The 13,218-nt window shown below is 46.1% G+C and overlaps 1 protein-coding gene across 4 annotated transcripts in view; it reads left to right on the forward strand.

Annotated features, from left to right (window-relative positions):
* The first annotated feature begins 5,888 nt into the window (after positions 1-5,888).
* Positions 5,889-13,218, forward strand: part of Larp1b (La ribonucleoprotein 1B) — a 33,192-nt gene continuing 25,862 nt past the window's right edge. Inside the window, exon 1 of one of the 4 annotated variants that reach the window (NM_001415051.1) lies at positions 5,889-6,725. In NM_001415051.1, the coding sequence (NP_001401980.1) occupies positions 6,197-6,725 (529 nt within the window). In that variant the 5' untranslated portion in view covers positions 5,889-6,196. Of the gene's footprint in view, positions 6,726-6,831; positions 7,029-13,218 lie in introns of those variants that run through there. The other 3 variants (XM_087622237.1, XM_087622238.1, NM_001014036.4) reach the window with 3 other exon arrangements.

Consider the following 13,218-nt stretch of genomic DNA (forward strand, 5'->3'; position numbering starts at 1 on the left):
TGTTAATCCCACCAGTGAAAATAAAACCATGGTACAATTTTAAGCCAAATTTGAAGCAAGCTTTAATTAAGTACTGGCCAGGATGATGGACTCTGATCAGATCCATTCCTTGGTTCCCAGAAAATGACAAGTCACATTTTGCAGACTTAAAAAGGAAACCCATAAGGCCACCGTATTTCCCATCCGGTCAATAGGAGGCAGACACACATCTTGATGTATTTTATACCTATACGTGATCATCAAGCATATCCGGGAGAGTTAGGGTCACACAAACTTGTTTAGGGGTGTTGAAATACATGGCTTGTTATCTCCCATAAACAATCGCTTCTAGCATTTCAGGAATTATCTGTCCCTGGGCCAAGGATTTGCAGGTTAAGAGGTATTTTGTTTCATGGATCTTGTGATGGTTTGTATATGCTCAGTCCAGGGAGTATTAGGAGTGGCACTGTTGGAGTAGATGTGTCGGTGTGGGTGTGGGGAATAAGACCCTCATTCTAGCTGCCTGGAAGCCAGTCTCCCAATAGCTGCCATCAGATGGAGATGAAGAACTCTCAGCTCCTCCTACACCATGCCTGCCTGGATGCTGCCATGTTTCTGCCTTGAGGATAATGGACTGAACCTCTGAACCTGTAAGCCAGCCCCAATTAAATGTTGTCCTTGTAAGATTTGCATTGCTTATGGTGTCTGTTCACAGCAGTAAAACTATAACTAAGACAGATCTCAGGCATAGTAATTAAAACTTACAACATAACTTTGGCTCTCACAGAACTAGTATAGAAGGTGAGAGAGGAAAAGGGATGGAAACCATGTCTCTTGTGAGGACCAGAAGATGGTGGCCATCCAACAAGGATTTTAACTGAATGCGGTGACACAGGTCTACAGCACTTGGGAACTACAGGTCAGATGATTAGGAGTTCATAGTTTTCTCTGGGATATTTAAAGAATTCAATGCCAGTCTGGGTAACACGAGACTGTCTCAAAGAAGGGAGGCTGTTGCCTAGAGGATGCTTCCTCTCCTTTGCCTTCATTGTCGAGTTTTGAACCAAATAACTTGTTCTTTTAGGCTGGGACGAATAACCCGTATTCAAGGAGAAATAATTCACAGATTGGCTAGTAACTCATTTATTCTGACTAGAAAACTTGGGCACAAATGACAAAGTACAAACATGGGTTTTCTCTTCCAGCCCTGCTTTAGACACAGAGATCTTCCTGTTTGTCCATGCTGGCCTCATAATCCTGAGTTTAAGTGATCCTCCCACACCTCTGAGTAGCTGAGATTATGAGTGCCTGACCCCTTGCCTGGCTCCTCCATGATTCTGAACTAGGAAATAGAGGAAAAATCTGATATAAGCTATAGTTTGCTATAAGGGAAAAACCAAGAACAAAATGGAGGCTAACAATGGCACACTGGCTCAGCTAGGGTGCTAGGAACAATGGAACACTCAACATTCATAATTTGAACTTGTTAAAAGGACCGTTTACAGAGATACAGATTATTGTCAGAGAATCAGGGGCTAGTGAGGGCAGGTGGTTATTATCTCTGTGCCTATAAGGGCAAAGATAAACACAGAACAGGTTGAGAGAAAACTGCTGATAACCTTTGGTTATTTGCCTTGGGGGAATGAGGACTGTGAACTTCCATATCTTCAGACCTTTCTAATATACAGATACTGGAGGGCAAGACTGCACACTGTCTAGGGAGGTTAGACTTTTCTGCTACAAGGTCAGGAGAAGGAGGGTTGCCAAGTTGGGTGGTGCATGACTACAGCTCCAGGAAGAAGTTGGGAGATTTTAATCTGGTAGATTTTAAATTTGAAGTCAGTCTGGGCTACATAGCAAATTCCAGGGCAGGCTGGGCTACCTAATGTGACTGTCACAATAAATAAAAAATAAAACAAAACAAAAAATACAAAGCAACCAAACAAAACACAGGACAACTCATTTTCCAGACCCTTCCTAGGGAGATATTACTCCTTAATAAAAGTTTTCTTGCTTGCTCTTCAAAAACAAACCCTGAAACAAACAAAAGAACAGAAAAAGGCTAGAGTGAACAACAACAAAAACATCCAAGCTCTTTACCAGAAGCAGTTTGGTCAGGCAACTGTGGCTCTCGCCTCCTAGCAAGGGGGCAGGGGGAATCTCTGAGTGGGAAGTCAGCCTGGTCTTCAGAGTGAGTTCCAAAACAGACAGAGCTACACAGAAAAACCCTGTCTTGGGGGAGAGGAAAGGAAGAGAGGGAGAGGGAGGGGGAGGTGAGGGAGGGGGAGGAGGAGGGGAGGGGAGAAGAGAGAGGGAGGAGGAAAAAGGGGGAAGGAGGAGAAGGAGGGGGAAGGGAGGAGGAGGAGGAGGAGGAGGTGGAAGTGGTGGAGTGGGAGGAGGTGGAGGTGGTGGAGGGGGAGGAGGAGGAAGAGAAGGAGTTAGAACAGCAGCAGTGCCAACAGCAGCAGCAGCAGCAGCAGCAGCAGCAGCAGCAGCAGCAGCAGCAGCAGCAGCAGCAGCAGGAGTTCTAAGTACTTGAAAGATAGATAATAGACAGTAAGCTTTAGTCACAAGTAGTAACAATGCCCTACAGTAAAGGCCCTGCCACTGGAGCCCTGAAAGCACAACTGCTCTCCGTTCTCTCCCAGAAAAGCAAATACTGTTCCTAGAAACATTGTTTCTTCATCATCCTTCACTTTAAGGAGTCGGTCTCTCTCTTTTTGGGGTGGAAGAGTTGTTCTGGACAGGGTTTCTCTGTATAGACAAGGTTGTCCTAGAACTCACTTTGTAGACAAGGCTGGCCTCAAACACAGAAATCTGCCTGCCTCTGCCTCCCAAATTCTGGAATCAAAGGTGTGTGCCATGCCTAGCTGATTTTTTTTTTTTTGTGAGAAGTCTTGTGACTTTTAAATACAACATAGAACTGGGGTGAGAGGTCAGTCAGTAAAATATTTGTGAGGATTTGAGTTTGATGTCCCCCAAAAGACCAAATTTGGTGTCACTGGGGAGGTGCAGAGTCACTGGCCAGGTAGCCGGTGGTGAGTTCCAGCTAGTGAGAGAACTTACATCAAAATAATAAATAAATAGAAATGGGTGGATGCTGCCTGGTCTTCCTCAGACCTTTATACGAGCACCCGTGTGTATATACACGCATGCATTCGTGCACCAAATATCCATAGGAGCACAGGTAAATGGAATTGTAGACAGACACTACCATATTTCCTTTCCTTCTACTAACTCAGTCTTGTATTTCAATAAGCAAAAAACGAATACAACGTGTTCAGAATCCTGTTGACTGGTATTTGTTGGCACAATTCTATACAAGAATTAAGTGTTTCCAACAGGTCTTGAAAAAACAAAAACTGGTTACAAGCAGCAGCCAGGCAGTAGTGGTATACTCCTTTGATCCCAGCATGAGGTGGCAGAGGCAGGGAGAGCTCTGTCAGAGGGCAGCTTTATCTATAGAGCTAGTTACAAGACAGCCAGGGCTACACAAACAAACCCCGTCTCACAAAACCAAACCAAAGCAACCAACCAACCAACCAACCAACCAACCAAACAAGAAGTTGGCATTGGCATTGGGCAATTCTGATGTAAGTATAGCTCTCATCGCCTAGCGTAGGGCCGGGTAACCTGGAGATTTCTGTGTAGAAAACCAGCAAAGACTCACTGTGTACAGCTGACGTTATACATGAGGTCGTGAGAACACTATTGAACATGGTCAGCGGTGGTCTGAGGTGGAGAAAACCTTCTCACCAGTAGGAATAGTTCTCAATGATGACCTTGAACAATGCAACTTCATCAAACCTGAAGCATGTTTGGCCAATATCACCTCAGATCAAATTTCAGTGCTAAAAAAGAAAGAGCTTGCTAGGCTTACCAAATTGTACTGTGTTAATACCCATCGCTGGGGAGAAATATTGGGAACATGGTTAAGCTGTAATCAAGTGCTATTTCCACAAATTAAGACTGGTTAACAAACTGGGAGTGATGCTCACCTCCTCTAATCCGAAGGGAGGTGGAGTCAGGGTCAGGGTTAAATCTCAAACCCTGCAGCAATTGGCTGAGGTGCTTATTTAACATATCAAAGGGGACCTGGCAGCTGTGTTCTTCCTGCAACCCTCAGTCCGTACCAGTAGGGCCCTCCTGGCTGCCCTAACCCTCCACCTCCTACACTGAACTTCCCAGCCCAGGCAACTGGGTTGCTCTTCCCTATATAATGCAACCAATTTGGTTGCAGGTCCCTTTTGTACGTTTGGCCTTCGGGCTTCTGCAGTTTGTCCCTTTTTCTCCCCTCTTCCACCCGCTCCCCTACTCCCTGCATGCCCCAGCTCAGTCTCAATCTGGTCCTGTCAACTCTAGACTCCACCGTATCTGGGAGCAGTTATGCCCTTCCCTCTGTATTCCTTTTTTCACTCAGTCAATTATTCAAAGCTAAGGGGCTGGAGAGATGGCTTTAAGATTAAGAGCGCTTGCCACTTGGTCTCCCCAGTACGGTGCTGGGCAGCTCACAACAGCCTGTATCTCCAGCTAAGGGTGATCCAATTCCTCCGGTAATCTGGGGCACCTGCACAATTGTACACACAAATGCACACACGTACTCACATTCCTGTAATTAAAAATAGAATAATTCATGCTGGGTGAGGCAGTGCACTTCTTTAATCACAGCATTTGGGAGGCAGAGGCAGGCAGATCTAAAAAAAGACATCTAGACGGAGAGACTGAATGTACAAAGCCTACTGGGTGTGGTCCTTAAGCTTTAATACCAGCCCTAGGAACTCTAAAAGAATTCTTTAAAAAAAGTTCAAGACTGCCTGGTGCCTAGTACTCACGCCTGTAGTCATCCCAACATTTAAAAGGCTGAGGCAGGTGCATTCCTTTGAGTTCAGAACCAGACTGGTCTAAGTCGATGGCTTCCAGGGCAGCCTGGACTATAGTAGTACGCTGTCTCAAAAGCAAGGGGAAAAGAAAGCTCACGGCCAACCTCGAGATCGAGGTCAACTTGTGCTACCGAACATCTAGTTTGAAAACATCAAAAGTCATTGAAAAAGTGAAAAATGAAAAAGGTGGCGAAATGTTAAGTGTTTGCTTTACTCAAGAGAACTCAAGCATTTCGTTGTCTGTGGGTTAGAATCAGGACGGACAAGTAAGTGCACTTGTCACTTAATGTCACTTAATGTCGCGGCTGAGTCTTCACCTGAACTTGGCTGCGGATCAGGAGTGCCTACGGAGTCCACAGCGTTAGCGGAAAACTTTTCCCGGGTCCTAAGGACCCACCCTCCTGAAGAACCTGAAGCGCAATATGGGCTTTCTAATCCTCCCGGTTCCGGAGGAGAGTCCTCCTTGTCCCTGGGTCACAGATGTCGGGTGCTCCCCAAGAGTGCAGGTTCAACCTCGCTGGCCGCTAGGGCGGGGCCCTCATCAAACCACGCCCGCCGCACTCGCGAAGACTCCTCAGGCCGCGGTCGCCCGCAGCGTTTAGGGATGCCAGTGAGTAGGCATGTCACTCTCCAGGGTGCCCGCCCCCTACCCTGCCTCGTCCTCTACCCGCCCCGCCCCTCACCCTGACTGGCCCTCGCCCTGGTCCTTGGGCACCTCGCCTACCGAACGCTGATTCTCTTGGCTGTCTTGCCTTTATCACGCCCCGCCCATTGGCCCGCCTCGCCCTCTGCGCGCCCCGCCTCTTGGACGCCTCCGCCTCCGCACGCCCAGCCCATCGGCCCGCCTCGGCCTATAAACGCCCCGCCTATTTGACCACCCCGCCCATTGGCCCTCCTCGCCCTCCGCACGCCCCGCCCAGTTGCCTTCCTCGCCCTCTGCACGCCCCGCCCCCGACTGCCTCGCCCTCTGCACGCCCCGCCCTCTGGGGCAGTTACCGGCTAAGGCCGCGCGCGCCTCCGCGGCTCGCCAGAGATCCTTCAGACTGGCTGGAGCGCCGCGTCGTCGCCCGCGCCCGCTGAGGGCTCGCGGCTCGGGCGCGCCCGGCGCGTGTGGCGAGCTCCAGCCGTGCGCTGCGACGAGGCCGGGCGGCGGGCGGTTAGCGCTCCGCTCGGCGGGCGGGGAGGACGGGCACGCCGGGCGCTGCACGCCTCGGCGGGCAGGTTCCGCGTCCCAGGACCGAAGCGGGTCGGTGCCCCCGTGTGGAGAGAGGGGCGGCCGGGCTCCCTGGACCCGGACGGCCCCAGGCTGGGCAGGAGGCTGGGGCCAGGGGCCGGCCATGTCCGCTCGCGCCCCGGTGCCCGCCGCTGCCCCCCGGGAGGACCCGCCCGCCGTGGCCGGAGACCGGGACGCGCTGTTGGCAGCGGCGAGCCGGCGGGCGGAGCAGCCGGCGCCCGGCGAGCGGGAGGGCAAAGAGGCGAGGGAGGAGCGGGCCGCGGCCGCCACCAGCGCGGGGGCGCGGGGAGAGCCGTCGCCGGCGCTCGTGCTGGGACACAGCGTGCCGCAAGCGGCCGTGCCCGTGAGGCCGCTGGCGCTGCACCTGGCGCACAAGGCGCGTGCGCCCGGGGGTCCCTTCGGCGGGGAGGCCCCGCCGCCGCCGCCGCCACCACCACCGCCGCCGCCACCGCCGCCGCCGCCAGCACCTCGGGACCCACCGGAGGACGTCCGTGAGGACCCAGCGGCAGCCGGCCTCGAGGACAAGCCGCCGCCGCTGCCAAAGGGGAACCCGTGGACCAAGAAGCTGCCTCAGCACCTGTCCCCGGTGGGCACCGGCGTGCCGCCGCCCGCTCAGGACTCCCCGGAGGCCGGTGAGTGCGATCCGCGGGAGGTGTTTGGTTCCTAGGTGTCATTCACTGTGCCGATTTACATAAATGGACATGTGGGAGAGGGAGCGACAGGAAGAGGTGGGACCTCAGGTTCTCCTTGACGGGTAGGGGCACGGCGTGGGTGACTGGGCAGCGCGGCCGTGTTGGGCTCGTGCCTTCACGTGTCGGCGTCCTGGACGCGGTGAATACTGTGGAAAAGTTTCCGCGAACTTGCCACAGAGTGGAAGCGAGTCGGGACGAGCCTGCGTGTGAGTAAGTGGAAGCGCGATCGGGCTCGCTCCTGAGGTAAAGTTGGTGAAACGAAAGTCTCAAAAAGCTGCCAGGTAGATGTGGCTCTGAAGGCAGCTGGTATTAGGTGTTTTTCGGTTGTGTTTCAGAATGCCTGAGATAGGACAGTTGACTGGGAGTCTGGATTGCACAGCTGGTCCCACGGTAGCCTGCCTGCGCGTTAGAAATTGGGCTGTGCCATTGCGCTCGAATGCTGACCAATGCAATACAGCCCTTGGGGCTTTATTTGGGTTGCAACAACTGCAGTTCAGAAAATAAAATTAATACTGGCTTGTATTTGGTGGCGCATGCCTATTGATGTAGAGGATTAGGCGTTCGAAGCCGGACTGAGCTTATTTATTTAGTAAAGTCTTTCAAAAAGAAAAAAAAATGTTAGAATGGAAATGCTGAGTAAAACTCTCCCATTTGTTTTTAAAATTAAACTGCACTAAAATAACTAGGCTTTTTCCTGTGGAAATTGCGACTGTTTTGTTGGCAAGTTTTCGCTGGTCTGGGGAGAGTCGTTGGAACAGCCGAAGTTTGAGCATGTTTATGGGGTTGTGAGGGTCAAACGCGGCGAAGGGATCCTGTACAATTGTGATTGTTGTATCTCTCCTGTAGGGGGAGATAAATGTTGAGCCAATTTAGTTTCTTAGCTTTTGCTTGGAGAAATGCTCACTAACTTATTTGTTTTTTGTTATTTTGTTTGCTTTTTGAAACACTACTTGTGTAGCCCAGGCGGGTTTGGAATCCTTGATCTTCCTGTCACTGTCTCCTTGCAGTTGCTAGGATTATAGGCATTCAGCTCTCCTCATTAATTCTAATTTCCAGGAAAAACAAAACAAAACAAAAATAGTGTATTTTGCTCTCTGTCTTATATTAGCATAATTCTAGTCTGCTGAAAGAGCTGTTTACTGCCATTGCTAAATAAGTGAAGAGAATGTGGTATACCAAGTCTTCCTAAAATTTAGTAGAAAAACCTGTTGAATCACTTTACTGACTGCTACCCTTCCATATCTAAATTTATACATAGTATTAGGCATTATAGTATTTATTGAACTACCAAATATTAACCCAGTTTTTATAAACCCTGTTTTCCAGACTTCAAAACTTTTCAAAGTGAGGGGTTGGGGATTTAGCTCAGCGGTAGAGCACTTGCCTAGCAAGTGCAAGGCCCTGGGTTCAGTCCCCAGCTCCGGAAAAAAAAAGAAAAAAGAAAAAAAAAACTTTTCACAGTGAAACAGGAACCCTCCCTCCCTTTCCCCGTGATGGGGATGAACCCAGGGCTTTGAGCTTGCTGGGCAAGTACTTTTATCATACTGTATGTGCAAATTTTCCACCCACCCCCTCATGATTTTTATTGCAAATTATTTGGAAAAATATTTGACAGTTTAGCCTACTTGTGCCTTGGCTCTCCAGTCCTTCTTAGATTAAGGATACAGTGGCTTACTGGGAGTGTGGCCCATACCTGTAATTCCAGCAGGAGGATTATGAATTTGAGGTTAGCCTGGATTACCAGGGTCTCAAAATCAGAAACCAGGCCTTTAATTCCAGCACTTTTGAGGGAGTGGCAGTGAATCTCTGAATTCAAGGTCAGCCTGATCTACTTAGTGAGTTTCAGGACAGCCAGGGCTCTGTAGACTTTTCTCAGCTCCAGTTGTACCAATGTTTCTGTATTGACAACTCTTACATCCTGGAGTCACTGCAAGGAGTGCTTTTCTTCAGATCTGTGGCAGGGTAGCAATGCTGACTCTAAGCTGTTCCTCTATAATGTCTAATGGATAACTTATAGAGTGTGCCGTAGGAGTGTACTGCTGAAAGAAATGGGTGATAGTGTAGTTATTAGTAACTAGCTAGTTGACTTTTGGCAAGATTATTGGTCTTGTAAATTAGTGACATGGATGGGTTCATGTCTTCTATTTTGTTCTTTATTTTGAGAAGGCATTTTTCTGAATTATAGAGGCTAGCAACAAATCCAGACCTCCCTCTTGGCCTTCCCAGTAGCTGAGGTAATGGGCATGAAGGAGCCTCTGCTCCCAAATCTTTCAGTACTTAAAAACCAAGAGTGTTTTTGACATGCAAGTAGATGCCATGGCCTCCTTCTTGTTTTCCTAAGAAAAATGAATATGGTGAGCTAGAGCTTGGACAGATAGTTCAGTAGTTAAGTAGTGCTTATTGCTTTTGACAGAGCACCCACATCTGGTTCATCCAGGTCTAGGGGATCTATTGCCCTTTGGCCCCTGAGGTTGGTGCACAGACACAAAAATAAAAATAAGCAATCTTCTAAAAGATGAGATTTTAAAGGAGGGGGGATGATGAGCTGTGTGTGACACATGCCTACAGTCCCAGGTACTTGGAAGTTTGAGACCAGCCAAAGCAACATAGTGAGGCGGGGCTGCTGAGGTGGCTCAGAGCTTTAGAGCACATTTTGCTTCTTTAGAGGATATGTGTAATTCCAGCTCCAGAGAAGCTTAACACTCTTCTCATCTGCTTGGGCACCTGCACTCATAAGTTCACAGATAAACACATAATTAAAGTGAAGTAAATATTTGAAAAATATAATGAGGCCCTATATCAAAAAGAGATAATAGTAATAAAAAATCAAATGTCCAGAGGTCATAGAATTCAAAGGATGCAGATTGAGCTATATATTAAATTAACAGTCAATTGATAGGTGCTCCTAGAATTTATTCTACAAAAAAATACTCTTGAGATAATTTTAATCCCAGCCAAACTATTACTCTTATTAATGAACTGAAGGAATTATATCCACAACTTTTTGCTATCAACATTATCAGAGGTAGATGCATGATGCATTGTAGGAACCATGGAGAGTCTTTTTAGGATATGATCATGGGCTTTATTCATTACATTTACTTGTTTAGTTTGTGTGTGTGTGTGTGTGTGTGTGTGTGTGTGTGTGTGTGTGTGCGCGTCTGCGTGCGCGCGTCTGCGTGCGTCTGCGCATACGTGTGCATGCATCATGGTGGTTTATGTGAAGATCAGAGAACAGCTTTGGGGGAGTTGTTTCTCTTCTTAAATCATGTGTGTTCTGGGATCAAACTCAAGTCAGGCTTGGTAGTAAGCTCCTTTACCTACGTAGCCATTTCAGCAGCCTAGCTTTCTCTAGATAAAAGTGTAGCAGATTCTTGATGGCTCCCATGTTTTGAGACACTCTTCCTCCACTTTTAGATGACTCTGGTAGTATATTGCTGTTTTGGGGAAACCAGATAAATCACTCAGCCAGTCAGGCCCACCTAGGTATATCTTGAGGTCAGTATTAAGACTTCTGACCTTAAAAAAAAAAAAAAAAAAGACTTCTGACCTGAGATCTTTCCAAACCATCTTTTTTTTTTTCTTCTTTTTTTTTCTCTTTTTCTTTTTGTTTCTTTTTTCTTTTTTCTTTTTTTCAGAGCTGGGGACTGAACCCAGGGCCTTGCGCTTGCTAGGCAAGCGCCCTACCACTGAGCTAAATCCCCAACCCCTTTTCCAAACCATCTTAAACTTCTGTTATGTAGTTGTAATTATTTAATAAGCCCTTCATTAAATAACAGTCTAAGACTTGTTAATTACTTGCTTGTAGCTGTGGTTGTACAGTAAAAATCAGCCTTGTATAATTTTTCAGAAACAGTATGAAAATATTAATATTCTTTTTTTTCATTTTTGTTCTTTGAACCCTATGTTTTGAGAAAGGATCTCAATATATAGCCCTGGCTGCCTAGAATTCACAGTGTAGACTAGACTGTACACAGTCCACCTGCTACGTAATGCTGGGATTAAAGGCGAGTGCTACGATGCCTGGCTATGTTGCTTTTTATCAACCCACTTCCCTTTTTTTTTTTTCCCCACACATGTTTGCTGTTAGTGCCTTCATGAAATAGGTCTTAAGCAAATTCTATTTTATTATAAAATATATAAGTATATGATGTAAATAAAAATGTAAAGTAATATATATCCTTATAACATGAAAACAAAACTGTTGGGCTGGAGAGATGGCTCAGTGGTTAGGAGCACTGACTGCTCTTTCTAAGGACCTGAGTTCAATTCCCAGCAACCACATGGTAGCTCACAACCATCTGTAATGGAATCCAATGCCCTCTTCTGGTCTGTCAAAAGACAGTGACAGTGTACTCACATATATGGAATAAATAAATAAATAAAAAAAATAAAACAAAACTGTTGGGGCACACACACACACACACACACACACACACACACACACACACACACACACACACATACCCCACACATCCCACACACAGACTACCCATAACTTTGATCCTGTGATGTTCCCTTCAAAAAGAGTCATGTTTCTAATCTGTTTACTCACTTTTAAAAAAAACTTTTAAACAATTCCAACAAATATATTCTATAGAAACAAAATTTCATCCACAGTACTGGGTGATTGCTGGGTGGTGCAAGCCTTTGATCCTAGTACTCAGAGGCAGAGGCAGATAGATCTTTGAGTTTGAGGCCAGCCTGGTCTACAGAGTGAGTTCAGGACAGCTAGAAGCACACAGAGAAACCTTGCCTTGAAAAAAAAACAAAAAGATACTGGGTGATCTTTAAATTTAATTTAATTTTTGAGACAGGGCTTTGTGTACCTCAGGCTGGCCTGAAACTAAGTAGCTAAGCAGACCTTGAATTTCTGATCCTACCTCCTCTTCCTAAGTACTGTGACTACAGACCAGTGCCACTTAGCCTTGTCTGGCTAATCCTTTATAATCTAGACTTGCTTTTAAAATCATGTAGTAATCCACATATATAACTCTTATAGCTAATTTAGCAATGACCTATTAAGTCTTGATTGTTCCCTTCCCTTATCTTGACAAAGTAACATTTTATATGTATCTTGTCATTGTGCCTTTCCATAGCGTAAATGTAGAAATCAATTGTTATACCACAGGGTATTACCGTTTGACTATAAATTGGTATTTTCTTGCTAGCATAGGAGAGAATTAATCCTTTCCTTGTTTTGTGAGTTTGAGGAGAGTTCTTTTTTTAGATGAGAGTCTTGCACAGATTGACTTTTTTTTTTTTTTTTTTTTTTTTAACCTCAGCCTTCCCAGTGCTAGGATTATAAGTCTGTACCACCAACCTGGTATTTTTAGGTATATTTTTATTTTATGTGTTTGGGTGTTTTGCCTACATGTATGTCTGTACCACCTGTGTATATGATGCCTTCAGAGGTCAGAATTGGATCCCCTGGAACTGGAGTTAGAGTTGGTAAACCACCATGTGGTGCTGGGAATTGAACCTGTGTCTTTTGAAAAAGTAATCAGAGTTTTTAATTTAACCACTGAGCCATCTCTCCAGCCCCCAAATGATATTTTTATTGGAGATTTTGGTTTCTTTTCCCATGGCTGCCCCTCCCCCTTCTGTCCTATATTCTTTGTATTTTTTTTTTAATTTTTCACGGGGTGTTTTTTATTATATCCTGTTTTTTGAAATTATACTATAATTACTTCATTTCCTCCTTTACTTTGTTCCTTCTAACCCTCCTATATACCTCTCAAATGTCTTTCAACTTTATGACCTCTTTTTTTCATTCTTTTTTTCTGAATTTTGAATCTTTTTTTTTTTAAAGATTTATTTCATGTGAGTACACTATCGCATCGCAGTCTTCAGACACACCAGAAGAGGGCATCCCCATTACAGACAGTTGTGAGCTACCTTGTGGTTGCTGGGAATTGAACTCAGGACCTTTGGAAGAGCAGTCAGTGCTCTAAACCGCTGAGCCATCTCTCTAGCCCTCATTGTTATTCTGCATGTATTCATATTCCTATACACAGTACAACCTGCTCTGTATGTTACTTTTATTTGTGTTTGCAGGGTTGACCATTTGTTATTATTGGATAACCAATTGTTGTTCTTCCCTTGGAAAAACTATTTCTTCCTCTTTCAGCATGCCTTTGTAGTTTGTAATTATGTGTAGTGAGGCTTAGTGGTTATTCCCCTGTCCACTTTGTCATGTCTATTAGAGGAATTGTCCTTGTTTAGGTCATGTTTAGGTAATCATATTGGTAAGAATTTATGACTGTAGTTTCTGATGTTCCTATAAGACCTGATCTCACAGCAAACTCTGATCCTCTGGCTCTTAATATCCTCCACCCCTCTTTTACAGTGTTCCCTGAGCTGTAAGGGGATGAGTTGTATTGCAGTTCTATCCAATAGGACACAACTCTGCATTTTGGTCGATTGTGGTTTT

This window comes from Rattus norvegicus, chromosome 2 (genome assembly GCF_021556685.1).
Source record: "Rattus norvegicus strain SHRSP/BbbUtx chromosome 2, alternate assembly SHRSP_T2T, whole genome shotgun sequence".
NCBI lineage: Eukaryota > Metazoa > Chordata > Mammalia > Rodentia > Muridae > Rattus > Rattus norvegicus.